This window comes from Trichechus manatus, unplaced genomic scaffold, assembly GCF_000243295.1.
Source record: "Trichechus manatus latirostris isolate Lorelei unplaced genomic scaffold, TriManLat1.0 scaffold00244, whole genome shotgun sequence".
In the NCBI taxonomy this organism is placed as follows: domain Eukaryota; kingdom Metazoa; phylum Chordata; class Mammalia; order Sirenia; family Trichechidae; genus Trichechus; species Trichechus manatus.
In genome coordinates, this window is record NW_004444180.1 from 2,210,358 (window position 1) to 2,229,806 (window position 19,449).

Genomic DNA, 19,449 nt, shown 5'->3' on the forward strand with positions numbered 1-19,449 from the left:
CCTAAGCAGGGAATCAGGCCAGGGGGGTGGAGGGCTCCCCACACAGGAAGTCAGAACGGGGCCCGTCCCCAAGGAGGGAGGAGGCAGAGGGGAGACTGCTGAGGAGGTTGGCTAGGGCCGTGCTGGCCATGAACCCAAGGCAGACCCCGGGGCCCCTGCCGGACCGAGACAGCCCCAAGCAGACAGACGGAGAGCAGTTTCTGACTTTTATTGAGATTGCAAGGGGCAGCTCCAGGGTCACGGGGCACACAAGGCAGGGTGGCCCCAGAGTTAGGGGCACACAAGGCGGGGTGGCCCCAGGGTCAGGGGCACACACAGCTGAGCGGTACCCGCCACCTGGAGCCCATGAATAGCAGCACAGACAGGACCACACACATCTGGACAGAGCTAGGAAGCGGGCAAGTGCAGACCAGCAGGGGTGCCCGAGACCAGCCCCTCACACAGGTCTGTGCCAGGGCAGGGCAGGGCAGGCAGGCTGGCGGGGTTGGGGGCTGAGCCCCTGCACCCCTGCACCTAGCCGATGACGCTCAGTGCGTGGCCGAGGGCCTGCAGGTCATCCTGGACGGCCTCCAGTGAGCGCCGGATGGAGCGGGGGCTGTCCAGCACCTCGATGGCCAGCGTGTATGGGTCAAACCTCACGGAGAACGGGCGCTGGATGCGTGCAGCATAGCTCCTGGGGAGGGGGTCGGGATGGCCTTGGTCACCAGGAAGGGCCCAGGACAGCCAGAGCAGGCCTCAGATCTCCCCGGACTCATCTGAGAATGCATCTTGCCCACCATCCCGGGCACAGACAGGGAGACTGAGGTCCACCCAGGCCAGGTCTGAGGCCTCCTCCAAGGGCGGGTGGGGAGCTTGGTAGATAGACCAGTCCTACCCCATCCTGCACCTCCCCAAGGCCCAGCACAGCCAACCCTCCTCCTCCAGGAAGCCCTCCTGACTATCCCCTGAAGGGCCCCCAGGCACATCCCTGTCCCTGAGCCTATGTATGGATGCAGTCCTCTCAGCACTGGCACACAGCTCCCGGGCCTCAGTTTCCCCTATGCACCACAGGAGCTTGGCTACACAGTGAGAAGGCCCCTCTAGAGCAGGAACAGGTGGGCTGGGTCGGGCTGTGCTTCCCCTTACGGCCACTGCTGGTCACTGCACCCCAGACACAGTCCCTGAATTCCTGTCCCACACCCCCCATGGGGCCCTCACCACCTCTCCCCCTCTCCGACCCACCCCCAGGGTCCCCCTACCCGGCCCACAACCACCCCTCCCCCTGTCTCATCCACCCACAGCCCCACTATCCCAACCACTGCTTCCCCCAGGCCCCAGCTGCCCAGGGGGCAGCAGGCTGGGAGGGACCCCACATGTCCTTAGAGCCTGCACCCTGCCTCCTCCTAGAAGCCTCGCTTTGACCTCACTTTGACCTGACCTTAACCAGCCACCCAGATCCCGGCGGCCCCCAGCCGCCAAACTCCTCCGGGTCCTGCTCAGGGAGGGTGTGGCTGCTGTGAGGGGTATTGTAACTGAGGGTCGATCTCCCCATCTGTGAAATGTCTCCACTTTTGGGGGCTTGGTGGGGGCCCCTACCTCAGCTTGTCCTTGGCGTCACTGAAGCTCTCAGACACAAAGTAGACGGACTGGTAGGTCTGGTCCTGGTAGGGCTGCACGGCCGCCGCTTCTGGGTCAAAGGCCCGGACCTCAGGCTCGTCAGACAGGGAGTGCTGTGGGGAGGCCGGTCATCCCGGGCCCGAGGGAGTGGGGGCGTGCTGAGAACGGGGTACTGGCCTGACGCCAGGTGATGGTGGGCTCCAGTGTGGACCTCCACCTCCCAAGCCCCTCTGCCTGGAAGGGTCCCCCCATAGCCCGAGCAACAGTGGGATGCTGCCCCAGAGACAAGCATCCTCAGTCCTGAGGGGTGGCTGGCTCCCTCTAACGGCTACAGCCTCCTCCAGGGAGGTCCCAATCCAGGAGGTCCAGGCTAAGTGGCCCTCCCTGCCGGGACCCCCGGGGCCCATGTCCCCTTCCCCGTCGTCTCACCAGGAGCTCCCCGTAGGAGGAGAGCAGCCCGGCGCCGTAGGCCTTCACCTCGCCATTTTGCTTACACAGACCGAACTCCACCGTGAACCAGTATAGCTGTGGGGACGGGGCCCAGTCAGTGACAGCCACAGGTGCCACCCATGGGGCCTGGACGTGGCCACTCAGGGACCCAGCAAGGGGTCCTGCTGCCAGGGACTCTCTCCCCTGGACAGATGCGCAGACTTGGCCCCACAGAGCCGGCCCGAGCTGGGGTCATGACCCCCACCCCCAAGGCGACTCAAGGGCCAGGACCCACCGTGGATAGCTTCTCAATTTCCTCATCCGACGCCCCCAGGGATGCCAGGCCGATGTCCTGCGGAGGGAAGAGGAGGCTTACACGGCGATGGCTGGGGCAAGTATGAAGTGGGGTGTTGAGGTGTCAGTAGCCCCCTCCAGGGGCCTCCCCAGCCCAGGGTGCAAGATCCCCCCTAACCAGCCGCCCGGCACTGCACCCTGCTGTTCCACAGAGCGCCAGCAGGTGGCAGCACAGGCTGCAGGAACCCAGCCTGAGGCTGTCACAGTGGCCAGTGACTGAGACAAGATTGCCCTAAGGTCACCTGGGGACTCGGTGCTGGGAGAAGCTGGGGACAGCGCCCCACCTCACTGCGTGTCAGCCCCCGCACGTCCCCGCTGACCCGCTGACCCCAGGACGCACCTGGGAGAACTGTGCGAATGTCCTGTCGGCCAGCATGGGCACGTGGCCCAGCAGCTCATGGCAGCAGTCCCTGCAGGGGTGGGGAGGGAGGAGGGCTGGAGGGCAGTGCCACCCTCTTGCTGTCCCCCTACCCGGGCACCGGGGCCTCAGGAGACATGTGGGCCTCACGACCCCTCGTCCTGTCTACAGGCAGCATCCTAAGGTTCCCAGGGGCTGGGCGGGCCGAGGCGGGCACTCACGGCTCGGGGGAGTGCATGGGCGAGGACGCGTGGCGGATGTACTGGGTACACTGGAACACACGGAAGGCCAGGCTGGCCAGGAAGTCGCGGGCGGACAGCAGGCCAGCCACGGGCCGCAGCTGGAATCCCGTCCGCTCTGCAACAGGCCGCACACAGCAGTCAGGGCACTGGGGACGGGGGGTGGCACACGGTGGGGGTGACGTGGGGCTGGGGGTGTCACGGGGTGGGGAACACACAGAGGAGGGGTTATAGGGTGGAGGTGTCAGGCTGGGGGCATCACAGGACGGGGTGACACAGAGCACAGGTGGTGCGGGATGGGGTGACAGAGAGCAGGTGGTACAGGGTGGGGGTGGCACACAGTGGAGGGACCGAGGGCGGGGGTGTCACAGGGCAGGGGTGGCGGGGGCGGGCTGGTGCCCAAGCAAGGAGTGAGCAGGTGGGGGGCCACAGTGGTGAGCACCCCTCGGCCGGCACACCCTTCAGGAAGCGGGACACATCCTCCAGCTGGGGGATGTTGTCTTCCCGGTAGCCACTGAAGCGCTCCAGTAACTCGAAGGCCTCCAGGTGCTCACGGCAGGCGTGGGTGGCATAGAGCCCCTTCAGGGTCGTGTAGACCTCCTTCCTGCGGGCGAGGGGCTCAAGCCGTGGGCTACGCAAACCCCAGCCCCGCCCAGGCCCACCCAGAGCCAGGCCCATCCCGTCTGTTTCCCCCGCCCCCCGCACCGTCTGTACCCCACAGCAGGCCCCTTGCTGACCCCTACCACTGCAAGGGCCTTTGCCGGCAGCTTGGGGGACTCGAGGGGACAGGGGGCTGTGGGGGCCACCCCTGGGCTCCCTGGGGTTGACCCGACAAGAGGGGCAGACTCTTCCTTCCAGGCCCGAAGTCTGGGGCTCAGAAAGTCCCTCCTGCACCCAGCCCCAGTCCCTCCTGCTGCCCAGCCCCGTGCCCCGCCCCCCGTGTCTCACCAGGTGGCAATCTCCTCGGCTGTGTACTCCACGCGGGGAATCGGCTCACCACTGCGGGAGGGGAAGTGATCGGCCTCGGCCCCTTGGGGCAGGGAGGGTCGGAGGCCAAGCTCAGAGCCGCTGCCCGGCCATAGCCTAGCTTTGCCATGGACTGGCTGTGTGGCCTCAGCAAGTTGCCTGACCTCTCTGTGCCTCAGTTTCCTCAGCTGTGACTTGGGGAGAATGCCAGCACCCACCCTGGCGGACTGTGATCAGGTGGACGGGTCCACAAGTGCCAAGTTCTTGGAGGGGCCCCACGGCTGCGGCAATGGGCAAAGTGATGCAAACAACCCCCCCTTGCCCTCCTCCCCTCCCTTCTGCTGCAAAGGGTGCAGGACCAAGTCAGGGTCCCGGGGGCGGGGGCTGGAGGCCCCAGGGGGGCGCCCTTACTGCTGGTACTGGAAGGCTATCTCCGCGATTAGCTTCCTGCGCTGCCTGTATGCCTGGTCCGAGAAGCCCTGGGGGAGGGGGGTGGCAGGGTCAGGGCCTGTCCTGCCCCTCCTGGCCCCCAGCCCCCTGGCTGCTGATGCAGACAGGGATGCCTCAGATGACCTCAGTGATCCCGCCAGTGTGCAGGGCAGCAGACGGATGGACAGCCCCCACGAAGTGAGGGCCAGCTGGGGTCTGCACCCACCGCGCCACCCACAGACATTGGGCACCCTGTCGGAGCGGGACACCTGGGGAGGCCAGCTCACCGGGTGGTCCAAGTCCAGGTCTGGGTCAAACTTGGTGACCAGGTGGTGGCACTGGTCCAGTTCGGAGACTTTCCTCGGGAACCAGGGGACTTGGGGGAGGGGTGGTGGAAGGAACGGGTGGAGTGAGCGTGGAGCCAGGGATGCCCCATACCCTCCTCCAGGCTCCCTGGAGGGGGCAGGGCAGGCAGGAGGAGCCTGGGGGAGGGCTGGGAGGCAGCGGGGTGGGGGGGCACCACGTGGTCCCCTTGGGGCCCTCTGCACTTGGTCCCAAGGTCATCTGTCCCACCCATGGCCAGAGGGCCCAGCCTCACCCTTGTCCTCCTTGGCACCTCGCAGGTCCTCGGACACCCGGCGCACGGAGCTGAGCAGGGTGGCCCGGTCGGCGCTGGGCACCTCGCAGCGGACGAAGTACTCCAGGTGGGGGCCCCCGCTCCTAGGCCTAGCGGCTGGCCGTGTCTCCAGGTGGTGGATTTTGGCTTCAAAAGTCTTAGGGAGTGGAAGCAGGGAGGGGACAAGAGAGGAGGCAGGTGAGGGCAATGGAGGAGGGCCTCAGCCTGGGATCAGAGCAGCCAGGCTCTCCCAGGCCAGTTCCTGCCCGCGACACCGCCAGCCCCCCGCCGCCCTGGGCAGAGTTTGGTACGAGTCTGGTCTCCTCAACCGTCTTTCTGGGCAGCGCTGCCCATGTGTCCCCAGGCTGCGCCCACACACATCCCTCTGTCCCTGAAGGCCTCATGCGGGCCCACTGCCCCCCGCAGGAACCGCCAGGGGAGCCCGGACCCCACTGTGGTGAGGGCGCGGCTCAGCCCCAAAGAGCAGCAGCTGTGAGCCCGGGGCAGTGGTGCAGAGGCCCACTGCGTCCCCCGCCGCCACGGCGCCATCGCCCAGCAACGAGGGTGTCTCCTTGGTGACAGCCCCTCGGGCTGTGCTGCCACATGGGGAGCTGGCAAGGAGTTCGGCTCTAATGTCATTTGGGAGCCTCTGCCGGGAGCCAGGTCACTGTCCACCCCGGCCCGGTGTGGTCAAAGCAGCTAATGTGATCAGTGACGATGTTAGCCTGGGGCTCCAGCGGGGGTGGAAGAGCCACACAGCCCCTGCGCCCTACTTCCCAGCTGGCTCCTGGGGCCATGCCTACTCACACCCCCCACCCATAGGATGGGCAGAGGAGCGGGAGAGGGAGACTGAGGGAGAGTCACGGGAGTGGGTGGCAGGGAGGTCGTGGCCCAGCTTCAGGGCATGAGCTCAGGGTGTTCCCAAGACCGTCAAGGGTGTGGAGAGGGGTCCCCAGGCTACCCCAGAGCTCCTGGTGTGCAAACCTCAGCTCTGGGTGATTAAGTGGGGCCCCTGGGAGCCTCTCCTCAGTGGCCTGGGTGCCACATGGCCCGTGGAGTGGACACAGGTCCTGTGCACACGCGTGGGCTTGCAGGCATGTTCACACGCAACATGTGCTGCATGTATATGTGTGTGTGTTTATGCACTTGTGTGCACACATGTGTAAATATGGTGTGTGCATGTGGGTGCATACACGTGCATGCGTGTGTGTGCACGCACACACTCCTCATGGCAGCAGCCCGTCCTCGGACCTCACCTCAAACACCTTCATGACACGTGACAGGGGCGCGGACTTGGTGCCGCGCAGGGAGAAGAGCAGGTTCAGCACAGCCTGGCCATCCTTCTCCTGGAAGGCTATGGCCTCCAGGGGGTCCCCGGGCTCCAAAGAGGCCGCCGCCGCCGCCTCCCGTTCCTTGCGTGCGTCCTCAATGAGGCTCTGCCGCCGCCCGATGAACCGGGGAGACTGTGGGGACAGGCACCCCGCTCCTGCTCACCCACTGGAGCCCCACCCCACGGGCCCCTCCTGCTGGCCGTGATGGGGTCTGCACCCAGGAAACATGGGGGACACCCAAGGAGACACGCAGGGACACCCAGCCCAGCTCTCGTTATTGGGTGCCTACTGTGTCCTCGGGGCATCTGGCCTGCTGGGATGGGAGCTGAGTTCACACGGAGCCAGGGAAGATGCTGGCTGCCTGGCTCTGGCCGTCTGCTCCCCCATACACAGCTGCTGTGTCACTTCTGTCCCTAGGCCCAGCCCTAACTGGATTAGGTGACAGGAAGAGAGTGACTCAGGACGGCAGCTCCCTCCACCCTGAGATGGCCAGCGGCCAGCGCCGGGGGAGGGTCAGGGAGCTAGCTGTCTCCTCCCTGACCCCCCTGCTCCAGTCCCACCAAATGGCCCCTCTTGTGATCCCTTCCTGGCCCTTCCTCAGCCAGGACTTGGGGGCTGTGGCCCTCCTGCCCCGTCCGCCCTTCCCTCGCTGGCAGCTGAGGGGACATGTCCAGGCCTCACCCGCTGCCTAGGGTGCTGGCCTTTGTCAACGCCACCCTCCCACCTGTCCTAACCACCCCACGCCAGGCTGCCAGTCACTCCTCTGCCCCCCACGCAAAGCTCTGGTCCCAGGGCACCTCACGGGGGTGCAGCCTCGGCTGGTCATCTGTCTGTCCCTGACTCCTGCTGAGCCCAGAGCCCCACCCAGCCTGACCAGGCAGGGCCAATGCAAGCCGGCGCTCCTGCCGGGAGCTGGGTTCGTAAGAAGTTTTTGATCCCTCCACACGAGGGAGGAATGAGTTCCTGCCCTTGGCCTTGGGGATCCTGGAACAGCGGGGCTGGGGGAGTGGGAGAAGCCCCACCTGGGGGGTGGACACAGCCAGGGCCACAGCCCCAGGCTGGGGGGAATCTGGGAGACAGGGTGGGCAGGCCTCACAGGGAGAGCATCGCATTGGAAACCTGGTGGGGGGTCTTTACCCCACAGAGGGGCTCCCGAGAAAATACGAGGAAATTAAATGTCTATAACCCAAACAGTGCTTTCCTTAAAGGTCTACAAATAGAAGTCCATTTCATGTGTGCTGGGAGCTTATGATTCTGTCCCTGAGGTGAAGGCGGCTCCTCTTCATGGCTGAGGAGGGGCTCCTGCGTCTCATTAACCACAGGGCCCGACTCCAGTCTGCCCCCTTGTACTTGAGGCCGGGCCACCTTCCACGGGCTTCAGCGAGGCCCCAGGTAGCAGGGCATAAGAGGTGGGATTTGAGCCAAGAGAAACTCCTTTCTCTTTCTGGCGCATGGGAACACAGCATACACGGCGAATGGACGGATGGGTAGATGGTGAGTGAGTGGGCAGATGGATAAATGGGTGAGTGGATGGATGGATGGACGGATGGACGGGTGGGTGGATGGATGGGTGGGTGGGTGGATGGATAGATGGTTGGATGGGTTCGAGGGTGGGTAGGTGGGTGGATGGGTGAACGGGTGGGTGGAGGAAATCCCAGAGCCTGGATCACTGTCTGACTCACACCCATGCCCCCTGGCATGCCCCATCCTCCGCTCCATCAGGGCCTAGGGTGCTCTCTCCCCAGACAGCAGCTACCTCACCCTGTTGCTGACCAGGGCAGTGGGGACAAGCAGGAAGAGGGCAGAGGGAGGGGGATCGGGGCCCGCAGGCAGGACCTCGGGCTGTCTTGCTCACAGGGGTTCCTTTCTCAAAGGATAATTCTTCCCGACTCCTGCCTCCAAGCATCAAAGGAAAATTTGACTTCTCGGGAGACAAACCCGAGGCACAGAGACCCAACAAACCCCGAGAGGGGCCGGCACCCGAGAGATACACTCCTGGGGACATACACTGTCACACACACACACACACTCACTCACACACACAGAATGCGCCCCCCAGAGGCACAAACAGGCAGCCGGGTGCCCCGCGCCCTGATGAAGGGACTCTGAGACCCCATACACCCCCCCAGGCCCAGAGCTGCGGTGGACCCGGAGCCTGGGCTGACCGCCAGCCTGCAGAGGGACCGAGGCACCTGTCGCCTGGGCTTCCCGTCGGCTCCGGCAGCAGGTACCCTTGTGCACTCTTACCATGATGGCCTCGGCCTGCTTGGCGTCCAGCTCGGACACGGCCCGGCGGAAGCCTTTGGCCTGCGGTGCGGCCGTGTTGGGGGTGGGCATGGTGGCGGGTCCAGCTCCAACTCCACAGCCCTCTGCCAGGCAGCCTCTTATAGGCCGGGCTGACGTCAGGCCCCTGCGGGTCCCCCCTCCTCCTGCATCACCCCCTCTGCCTCCTCTCCCTGCCTGCTGCGCCTGAGGGCGGCGAGGTGGGCGAGCGAGAGGCGGCCGAGAAAGGGCTCTGTCCCATTAAATCTAATTGCATCCGCGTCGCAGACACCCAGGCGGGTCTGCCCGGCGGCCTGTGAATCACACTCGAGAGCCGAGGACGAGGGGCTACTTGCACTCTGAGGGGGCCTGGGGGCAGCGAGAGGCCCAGACCCCCATGTGGAGGCCTGGGATGCACAGGCGGGGCTATGCCGGCAGCCACTGGACCGTCACAGCAGACGGCCTGGGGGCACCAAGGAGCAGACCAGAAGCTCTCGTGGGTCAGGAGGCAACTTGTCTGCTTCTCCAGAAGGTTCTTCACTTCACAAAATGTCCCCACAGCGCCCCTCCCACCAGGGAGCTTCCACTGGATGTGAATGTCATCAGCGGGGGTGTCACTCCCTGCCTGCCCCCGTCCCCTCCATGGGACCTGCCCCCGTCCCCTCCACGGGGACCTGCCCCCGTCCCCTCCACGGGACCTGCCCCCGTCCCCTCCACGGGACCTCCCCCCGTCCCCTCCATGGGGACCTGCCCCCGTCCCCTCCACGGGACCTGCCCCTGTCCCCTCCACGGGACCCCCCCCGTCCCCTCCACGGGGACCTGCCCCGTCCCCTCCACGGGGCCCTTGTGCCCAGACCTCCAGGCACGTCCAGAATGTTCCAGAAGGGACCGTCCCTCCAGTGTGGAGTAGGAGACCAGAAAGCCAGGGGAAGGGCCATGGTGTCACTCTGGGGTCTGCCCATCCCAGTGAGAGGGAGTAGAGTAGGGGCCCCCTCCTCTGCCCACCCACCCTGAGGCCACTCCCCCTTCCTCCCCCCGCCCGTGCTGGCAATGAGGTTGGGATGGTGTGTGTGCTGAGTTCTGGCCCCCCAAGAAAGTTTTCCTCTCTTCCCACAGAAAGGTCCTCCCTTTTCCCTCTGGGCGTCAAGGGTGGGCTGGGACAGCCTCAGGCCACAGCCCCCCTGAAAACAGGGAGGGGAGGCACGGCACCCTGGGATAGGACTTTGGGTGCCCTGATCCACAGCCTCCAGGTTGGGCCCCCAGGGAGGAAGCGGCTTACGCGGGGAAGTCATTCCCACTGAGCACCTCTCACACCCCCCAAAACCCCACTCCCTCCCCTGATGGTCTGCAGGGTGCCAGCCTGTAGGAATCCCCTGACCCCTGTTGGTCCCTGGGGAGTCAGCCTGTAGGAACCCCCTGACACCCGAAGGTCTCCAGGGTTTCAGCATGTAGGGACCTCCGACCCCTTATGGTCCCCAGGGAGCCAGCCTATAGGAAACCCCTGACTCCCAATCGTCCCCAGGGAGCCAGCCTGTAGGAACCCTCGACCCCTGATGGTCCCCGGGGTATCCAGCCTGTAGGAATCCCCTGATCTTCGATGGTCCCCTGGGTATCCAGCCCACTGAAGCTCTGACCCGGCCTCCCCTGCTTCCTCTCAGGCCCCACAGGTTCCCAGAAGGCCTCAATTTGCCTTCCTGGGGTGGGCTGCCTGGGACCCCTTAGTGACAGATCCAGGCCCACCCTGCTTCCTGCCCCCCAGCCCTGCGTGTTTGCTCAGAGGTGGAAGGAGGGGGAATTCTCTACGAAATACCACGCGGAAGTGCCAGCCAGGGCTGAAGATGTGGACTTAACCTTTCCACAAATGTCTCCACCGACACAGATATTGTTTTTAATTCATGTTCTACCTGAGCCGGGTCGAGCTTGGGTGGAAGCTGCATAAGGCACTAAGATTCTAAGTTCCCCCTGGAAACGGTTCTGGGGACTCCGGGCGGGGCCCAAGTCCCAGGCCAGGCTCTCACAGCGGGACTCCCGTCCCCCGCCGCCCTGCTCATCTGAGGTCCCAGTGGCTGGGGGGTGGACCGGCAGAGGCAACGCTCCAGGAGGCAGAGACGAGGGGGAGGGCAGGCTGGGGGCCCGGAGCTGGGGAGAGGCTCTCTGGCAGCAAGGTCAGGCACCAGTTGGGGAGCAGGGTCCCTGCTGCCAAAAGTCCTGGCTCAGTACATAGTCCACCAGGTCAGGGGCACAGAGGCCCATGAATACAACAGGTGGGGGGCTTTTGGGTGGCATCCGGAGACAGGGGCAGTGGCCAAGGCCTGTCCCCTGTACCTGCCCAGGGCAGTGAGAGTTTGCTGAGGGCTCTGGCCAGCACCTGGCTCCCAGAGTTCATGCTCTGCCCCTCGCCCCGTGGCCCTCTCCCTTCCCAGCATCCACATAATTGCAGACACCCCCAGGCAATTAGGAGGCGCTGAGCGGCCTCTGTGTTTTCTCACTACCACCTCCTCCAATGTGGAGGAGAACCTCTCAGGGTTTAATAGCCCATGATGACAGCGTGCTCGCCCGCATCAGCACTGCCTCTGCAGGGCAGAGGTGTGACTCGTCTGGTCTCTCTGTGTCCCCTGGGTTCCGTTATGGGCCTCGGGGTGTCTCGCCCACCGGGGGGCACCCCCTCCTGCTCTCCCCAGGCCCAGGCCCAGCTGACACAGTTGACCGGGCCCTGGTGTGGCCCAAGGAGTGGCCTGTTCCGCGGCTCTAGGGGACCTGGCCTTGCCCCCACCCTGCTGGGCACAGGGCTCAGGTGGGCCCTCCCACCCCACCCAGTCCTGGTGACCCAGCCCCCCACCCAGTCCTGGCAGCCCAGCCATGCGCAGCCCCCCTTCCCAACCTCACGCTGATCCCGACCCCCGCTGAGACTCTGTCAGTTCCTAGGGCTCCGGCCTCCACCATCTCTCAGTCTGAGTGGGCTCCTGGGCGGGTGGGCACGTGGCTACTCTCCCCGGCAATCTGGGGCCAGAGGTCACTTCCAGTGGTTCCAGCAGCAGGCAGGTCTTAGGCGGCATGTCTGAGCTCTCGTGCCAGCTCCTATGTGACACATCTGTGTGACACTCACCCACACTCACACACAGACACACTCACACATCCACACCCTACACTCACGCACTCACCCACACACAGACACACTCACACTAGTCCCTGGGCCCCTTGTCCCTGGGTACTGCTTGTCCCCACAGCCGCGTCTCTGAGCCTGTGGCTTCCAGAGAAGGCAGGGGCAATGAGGCCTGTCTTCCACCCCTGCAGAGTGCACGTGTCTGGCAGATGCAGGGGGGGCCCCGAGTGGGGCTCAGGGTCCCCAGCCTGCCCACCAGCCTTGCCCACTTACAGGTCCCGGACGCTTGGGGACAGGCAGGGAGGAAGAGCAGACAGACCAGAGAGCCCGCCCGCACTGTCAGCCCTGAAATGTCAGAGCAATTAGCCCTAACGAGGCCATCCGACGGTGCGGAGCAGCCAGACGGGTGAGGGGGACCAGCCATGAGCAAGTATCGACCAGGTGGACTGGAGCCCCGCCTGCCCCAGTCGATGGGATGCACTTAAAGATAATTGGGTGTTTGGAAGTCAGACAGAGGCCTGGAGCTGCTGTGGACAGGATCGGGGGACGCAGGGTGGGGCTGGCAGGGCAGGTCACAGTGAGACTCACGTCTGACAACCTCCGGGCCCTCCCACAACCAGCATCATTGCTCCTGCCGGCTCCCTTCCCCTGCCCACATCCTGCCAGACCCTCAGGCCCAATGGCCGCCGCCTCCTCCAGGCAGACCTCCCTGGTAGCTTCCTCTCTAAGCTGCCTTCCCACCAGGGCTAGTGAGAATGCACTGCCTCTCGGTATGTGTGGGCGTGTAGGGGCTGGCGCATGTCCATTTGGACAGTGCTGTGGTGCGGGGAGGACGTCCCTGACTCGGCCTCAGGCTCTGTCCCCCGACCCCCTGCCCCTGGGCTCGTGTTCCCATCCGTGTAGTGGGGGCGCCAGACACTCAGGCCTTGGGAGAAACTCCACGTCTTCCCAAAGGGCCCTGCGTTGGCCGTGAAACATCCCCAGCCCGGCCCCTCCCACGGGGAGCAGCTCAGGACAGAGAAACCCACAGACTGGGGCTGACGTGGACCCCGTGGTGAGAGGACCCCAGGATGAGGAGGTTCTCAGGACCCTGCGGCAGCCCATGGTGGAGGTGAGCCGGGTCTCCCCCCGCCATGGGCCGCCCCGGGAGGGGCTTTGATTGTGCCTCCCGCCTTGGCCCTCACGCAAGCCCCCACCCCCAGTGCTCTCACCGGCCCCTGCCCCTGGGGAGCTGTGTAGGAGGGGTCCACCTAGGCCTGGGTAAGGCTCCCGTCCCACACATGCATCACGTCTCAGGCACTTCCCCGGGGTCTGCCCAGCTGGGCGTGGGGCCCCGGGCAGGGCGCACTGGACTGGGAGCAAGACCCTTGCAGGCCCCAGACCCATGGAGCAGGGGTGGAGTGGCACCTGGAGGAGAGCCATGAGGCTTGCAGGGAGGGTGGGGAGAGGGCGGGGATGGAGGGGTGGGTTACAGGCAGCCAGTGAGAGGTCACTCTGCCCCTACCACCCACGTGTTAACTTGAGAGGCAGGGGTGCCTCTGAGCTGGCTGAGCACCCCACATTTTTCAGTATCGCGTGTACCCCTCGAACGCCTTTGCAGAGAACACGCCCTCACTTAAACGCTGAGGGAGGCTCAGAGAGGTGAAATCTACCTGTACCTGGCTCCCCAGCATCACCCGAAGCCTACGCCCCGGCCATGGGAACCCTGGGGTCAAGCGCACCCCTGGCCGTGTGCACAGTCAGAGCCCGCTCATAGTTCCATCTGGTCTGTGTAAGTGTGGTGCAAGTGTGCACGCGTGTGCATGCGTGTACGTGTCTGTATGTGTGTGCTCGTGCACGTGTGCATGTGTGCACTTGTGTCTGTGCATGTATGTGTGTGCCTGTGCGAGTGTATTTGTGTGCACGAGTGTGCATGTGTGTGTATATATGTGTGCACACACATACTCAGTGCTTGTGTTTATAGTTGGGGCTTAGAAGGCCTGACCAGCCATGGGTATGTGATAAGCAGTGAGACGCCCTGGCTCCTGTGTCCCCCCAGACCCTGTACAATGTCACGGCGAAGGCCCCCGGCTGGCCACGGCCCCTGCCAGCCTATTCTGTCCCTGCGGTTCCTCTCCAGGTCCCGTGCCTCACCCCAGTGTCCCTGCGGTCCCTCTCCGGGCCCCCCACCTGACCCCAGGATCCCTGCAGTCCCTCTCTAGGCCTCTTGCCTCACCCCAGGATCCCTGCAGTCCCTCTCCAGGCCCCCTGACTCACCCCAGGGTCCCCGTGGTCCCTCTCCAGGCCCCTTGCCTCACCCCAGTGTCCTTGTGGCCCCCTTCCAGGCCCCTCACCTCCCCCCAGTGTCCCTGCAGTCCCTCTCCAGGCCCCCACCTCCCCCCAGTGTCCCTGCAGTCCCTCTCCAGGCCCCCACCTCACCCCAGTGTCCCTGCAGTCCCTCTCCAGGCCCCCACCTCACCCCAGGGTCCCGGTGGTCCCTCTCCAGGCCCCCTGCCTCACCCGTGTCCTTGTGGCCCCCTTCCAGGCCCCTCACCTCACCCCAGTGTCCCTGCAGTCCCTCTCCAGGCCCCCACCTCACCCCAGGGTCCCTGCGGTCCCTCTCCAGGCCCCCTGCCTCACCCCTGGGGCCAGTGACTCATTCTGACGGCTGCCCCCCCCTCAGCTGCCCCTCCCGCCGCTCCTGACAAATCAGCTGGGTGAAAAGCAATAAGAGACGTTCAGTTCTCGTTAGTCACTCATGGGCCAGTGACGGCAGCTGTGTTTTGACAGCAATCACATCTAATTATAGTACCAGAGCCCCCTCCAGCCCCCCCACACCATGCCACGGGCCTGGATCCCTGTCATCTGCCCTGTTCCGGGGAGGGGAGGGGGTCCCAATGCTTCAAGCTGGAGCCTCTGGACGCCCAAGGCTCACAGTGTCTGGGGTCCCGTCATCCCTGTGGGTTCCTGCCCATCCACAGGTGGGTACACAGGCCCTGCGTGCAGCCTGGTCTCCAGTGCCTGCCCGCCCCTCACTGCGGGACTAAGTGAGCGTGGGTGGCATTAGTGGAGGTATAGTGGCCAGAACAAAGGAGAAGACAGGCTCGCCCTGACCACACCGGGGACCCTGACAGGGATCTGGCCTTCCCGAGAGGACAGCCTCCAAGGGAACAGACAGGAGGTGGCAGAGGCCAAAGGGGGCAGACTCCATCAGAGGGAGAAGGAGCTGTCACCTTCCTCCCCCATGTCCTGGTCTGGGCCCCCCCAGAGCCCCTCTCCTGGGGGCGCTCACACCCTCACCGCCTATCCTCCAGGGGAGCAGGCTGAGTAGCCCCATGTCTCCCCCGGGGAGCTGCCTCTGAGAGTCGACGTGGCCCCACACCGGCATTTTAGGGGCTAGACGGTGGTGGCAATGCCCACCTTCGATAGAGCCAGCCCCCCAGTCAGGGCAGCATGTTCTCGGGGGACTCCAGAAAGCGACAGGCCACAGCCAGACTGTGAGCATCTGTATTTTTCCTCCTGAGAAATGCTGTGCTCTCTGGCTGTGGAAGCTGAGAGTCAGATGCCAGAGCACCCACAGGCAGGGAAACTGAGGCATGAGGCGGGGTGCACTTGTTGGGGGATGAGCGGCAGCTCCGGGGCTCTCTCCACACCTGCCGTTCCTGCCTGCTGCCATTGCCAACATCACATTCTCTGAACTAGCAGCACGGCACCCGGAGCAAAGCAGGGATACGGGGAGGGAAACGAGGCGCCCTGCAGCACAGTCCCTCAGTGAGCGGACGGGAGCCAGGGCTGGCGTATCCACCTCCACCGGGGCTGGGGTCTGCAGAGGACGGCACTCCTCCTGGGGCCGCACAGGCTCCTGGCCCAGACCCTCCACCTGCCTGGCCCACCCCACCCCTCCAGGCCCTGCTGCCCCCGCGACCTTGGAGCCCCTGCCTGGTGTCCCAGGCTTGCCCAAGTCCCGGGGCGGCCTGCGCTGATGCTGCTCCCGAGGTAGGCCCCACCCGCTGACATTTCCACCACCGCCCGCCCCGCTGCGTGATATTTAGACAGGGCTTATCACCACCCAGGCGGGCGCTGACACGAACTGGCCCCTGATCCGAAGCCTGTGTTTAATCAGCCCGTCCCTGCAGCCAGGGCTCCGGATTCCACCTGGCCAGCCCCTCGGACCAGACGGGCCCTGAGCAGGTCCCTCAGGGTGGTGGGGCCTTGGGGTGCACAGGCACTGTCCCCCCCAGGACAGAGCTCAGAGGGAGACTGTCCGCATTCATTCCCCTGTGTGATCACTCATTCATTCATTCTCCGGCGTGTTCATTCATTCATTCATTCTTGCCCCGTGTGCTCGCTCACGTATTCATTCGTTTCCCTGTGTGCTCATTCATTCACTCATTCCCCTGTATGCATGCTCATTCATTCACTCTCTTTATTCGTTCACCCTCCCCCAAGCACTGCCCGGGGTCAGAGGAGAGTCTTTGGAAAACAAAGCAGTCTCAGCCCTTGTGGGTGTAACAGTCTGGGGGGGCAGACCCACGTGAGGCTCCTCACAGTGTTGGTGACAACCTGCAGGGGCCACCTGTTCCACCTGGGGGGCTGCCCAGAGCAGAGCCCCCCACCCCTGCTACCACCTAGCATCGCCTTTGGGGGGGTCCAACGGGTGTGCGGAGAACCCACTGCTCCTCAGGGAGGGGTGGCTTGTGATCAGTGGGGCTAGAAAGTGATGAGGTGGGGAGCGAGGAAGGGAAAGGCCCAAGGTTTCTGGAAGAGATATCAAGTTCTAGAAAATTTCCCAGATTTTCTGACTGGGGAGTCCTGCTGGGTTCCACTGGCCTGTTTTCTCTATGCCTCACCTGCTTCCCTGGGGGTGGGGTGGGGGGAGCAGCCAGGAGTCGCCCTTCCTGCCCAGGGCCTGGGGAAACCGAGGCCGAGAGGTGTTGTGAGCACAGCACATAGTGAGTGGCGGTCAGGCCCCAGCCGGGGCTCCTCCCTGTGACCCGAGCCTGGCTGAGCCAGGCCAACTCCAAGGGCCAGGGCCCAGGGGCAAGGGGGCGAAGGTGTGCAGACAGGCGCCAGCAGCGTCACTGGTGGCTGTAGCTTCCTGTCTCTGCACCACGGCCACAGCAGCCTTCCAGAGCCTCCCCTCACCTCGTCGCCTCTTCCCACATGTAGAGACTGGTCTAGACCCCCCGAGTTGGGTGTTGGGTGGAGCCCAGCTGCAGCGGTGAAAGCCCTGCCCCCACCCAGCTGACATTGGAGGAGACAAGAGCCTCAGGGGGGTAACAGGTGCTGCAGAGTGATGGTGGGGACCCCCACTGAGGCCCAGGAGAGGCTGTGGGGCTGCCTGGGGTGGGGCTCAGGTGGGTGGCACAGCCTTGCCAAGGCCCAGAGACAGGGTGGCGAAGGCCGGGCCTGGGTGGGACTCCTTGGGGCCCCAGACACCGTGTTCTTGCCTTCTGCGTCCTTCCACTGCTCCGGACCACCCCCCTCATCGTAGCACTTGTCGGGGCTGTAACTTTCCCTCTATTTTCACAACCTGTTAACTACAGTCTGACACCCCCCGGATGAAGGTTCCTCTCTGCATAACGGGCACCTCTGCTCACTGCGTCTCTCCAGCGCCTCGGGCAGGCGGGACCCTGCGTGTCTGTGAAATGAATGAGCGAAGAGAGGAGTCCAAGGGGCAGCTGGGCTCAGAGATGGCAAGATGCGGGGGGATCCCCACCAGTTAGCCCCACCCAGCCCAGGGCTTCTCCCTCCAATGGCCAAAATGGACTTGAATAGGCTCGTGAAACCCCTACTCTTGATTCCTGCAGCCCCTCACCAGTTCCTGCCCACCCTCCCTTCTCCACGCTCCTCGCACTCACCCACCGCACTCACCCACCGCACTCACCCACCGCCGCTCCAGGGGCAGATAGGTGTTCCTTGAGGCCCTGGAGGGTGTCCCAAGTGGCCCCAATGGCTTCACTGCCTGGGACATCACCAGGCGCCTCCCCACTCACCAGCCATCCTCCACCCTGACCGTGCTTCGGATGATTGTCTTTAAGTTTAATGATACAGTGACAGAATCGCCTTTAAACACGCACACATACTCTCTCACACATGCACACCTGTGCGCACACTCACACATGTGCATGCACCCACACGCATGCACACACATGCTCACATCTAGGTACACGTGTACATGGGCACACTCACCCTCATGTATGCACACACGCAGACACACTCATCCCTGTGTGCACACACACATACACACTCACAATACAGGGACTTACACGTGCACACATGCAGACCCACAGGTGTGCGTGCACATGCTCACACACATACTTACACACACACAAGTGTGTGTGCACGCAGAGAAACGATACCGTCCTGTGTTTTAGTTGCGTTTCTGTGCGTCCGTGAGCCTCCCTGGGGAAGTGAAGTCGCTGGCCCACAGGTGCACGTCCTCAGTTTTTATCTGGAATATCCCACTGCCTCCAAACTGCAGCCTCAAGTCACCCTCCTGCCCACGCGACATGACAGCATCCGTGTGCCAAGTATTCACCAACATCTGACACTCTAGAGCTCTTATATTTTTGCCAACACGATGTGTGAACAATGGCCTCTTGTGGGCATTGTGAGCTGTGTGTCCTCGTGTGCCCAGCCACCTCTCACTCACTTCCCGGCCAGTTCCCTTTCTTCTGAGAGTGGCCCCCTCCCCGACATGGCCTCAGTTTCTCTCTGGGTGCTTGTGCTTTCGGTCACGAAACGGACGGAGGAGCAGCTCCCACATCTGGACACGGAGCCTGTGTCGGGGACAGCATTCCCCCAGCCCAGCCCCGTGTTCTAGACCTGGAGCCCGTCTCGGGGGCCCCTCTTCCCTCAGCCCAGGGAGCCTCTGGACCCAAGAAGGTCCAGCTTTGTTGGGCCTCTTGGTCGATGTCAGCTTTTCCTTCTTGGATTTGCAGTCTGGGTCCTGTCTCGGAGACACCACCCCAAATAGAGCAGTGCTGCTCTGGGAAAGAGGGGGATCGCTTGCCGCACGCTGGGGGGCTGGGGATCCCTGAAAAGCACATTCATTATCATAAAGCCGTTTTGCGTTTGAACAGCAACAGCAACAGGCCATTGTTTGTCTTTTACGAACGGCAGCCCAAGAGGCTGGGGAGAATCTTCCAGGTTGATGTGAATGCCACTGAGTTCCAACGTGGGAGGGGTGTCCCCGGGGGGCACGACCTCCTGGGGCGGATGCTGAGGTTTTTGATGTTTATTGAAAGGCTCAAGGGTTAGCAAAGGCCAGGGAACGCTGTCAGGGTGACCCGTGCTGAGACACAGCAGACCCTGCCCCAGCGATGGGAGGGGCCAGGGGCTTGTCCCCCACTCTCTGGGGGGGCTGCCCTTCCTTCCTGGGCTGGGAAACACGAGAGGCTGGTCCGCCGAGGCTGCCTCCCGCCATCGCGTCTCCTGAGGTTCTTCCCGTTAGGCTGAGCGGGGTCTCTCAGGGTGCAAACTGTCTGAGGGCTTATCTGGGGTTGGAGGAGGCTGGGCCCTGGATGCAGGCGATGTAATTACTGCTCCCCGACAATGTCAGAGCTGTGCTGAGCATTTGTTCCAGAGAATTAGCTGCACAAACTGAATCCACCTTTGCAAGCAACCGAGGAAGGCGGGATTAGGGTTTGGAGCCAGGGGGGCGGGAGTGGGGGTGTGTGGGTAAAGTGGCCGGAAGGGGTGTGCAGGAGTGGATGTCAGGGTTCGTGTGGGGCAGGGGCAGGATCACTGAAGGACCCTGCCTGGGAGGAGCTCTGTCCTTCTAG

General features: G+C 63.9%; 1 protein-coding gene across 2 annotated transcripts; it reads right to left on the reverse strand.

The window, feature by feature from the left end:
* Positions 1-513: 513 nt before the first annotated feature.
* On the reverse strand, positions 514-8,655 carry TH (tyrosine hydroxylase). 2 transcript variants are annotated; one of them, XM_004389390.1, is made up of 14 exons: positions 8,560-8,655; positions 8,075-8,080; positions 6,244-6,450; positions 4,970-5,144; positions 4,659-4,747; positions 4,354-4,421; positions 3,925-3,975; positions 3,435-3,580; positions 2,959-3,094; positions 2,720-2,789; positions 2,321-2,377; positions 2,026-2,121; positions 1,576-1,709; positions 514-673 (listed from the first exon to the last, which is right to left on the reverse strand). In XM_004389390.1, the coding sequence occupies exons 1-14, from the start codon at positions 8,653-8,655 to the stop codon at positions 514-516; spliced, it is 1,491 nt and encodes a 496-aa protein (XP_004389447.1). The 2 variants fall into 2 exon arrangements, with proteins under 2 accessions (XP_004389447.1, XP_004389448.1); XM_004389391.1 differs by lacking the exon at positions 8,075-8,080 and having other exon boundaries at positions 8,566-8,655.
* Between the last annotated feature and the right edge of the window lie 10,794 nt (positions 8,656-19,449).

What these genes read in the sequence shown, in the direction of transcription:
- TH (XM_004389390.1), bottom strand. Translation starts at nt 8,655, where the DNA reads ATGCCCACCCCCAACACGGCCGCACCGCAGGCCAAAGGCTTCCGCCGG. An exon ending in ACCTGGACTTGGACCACCCG is followed by an intron (nt 4,422 to 4,658) that starts GTGAGCTGGCCT and finishes CCCCTCCCCCAG; the next exon opens with GGCTTCTCGGACCAGGCATA. An exon ending in CCTCCTACGGGGAGCTCCTG is followed by an intron (nt 1,710 to 2,025) that starts GTGAGACGACGG and finishes GCCTCCCCACAG; the next exon opens with CACTCCCTGTCTGACGAGCC.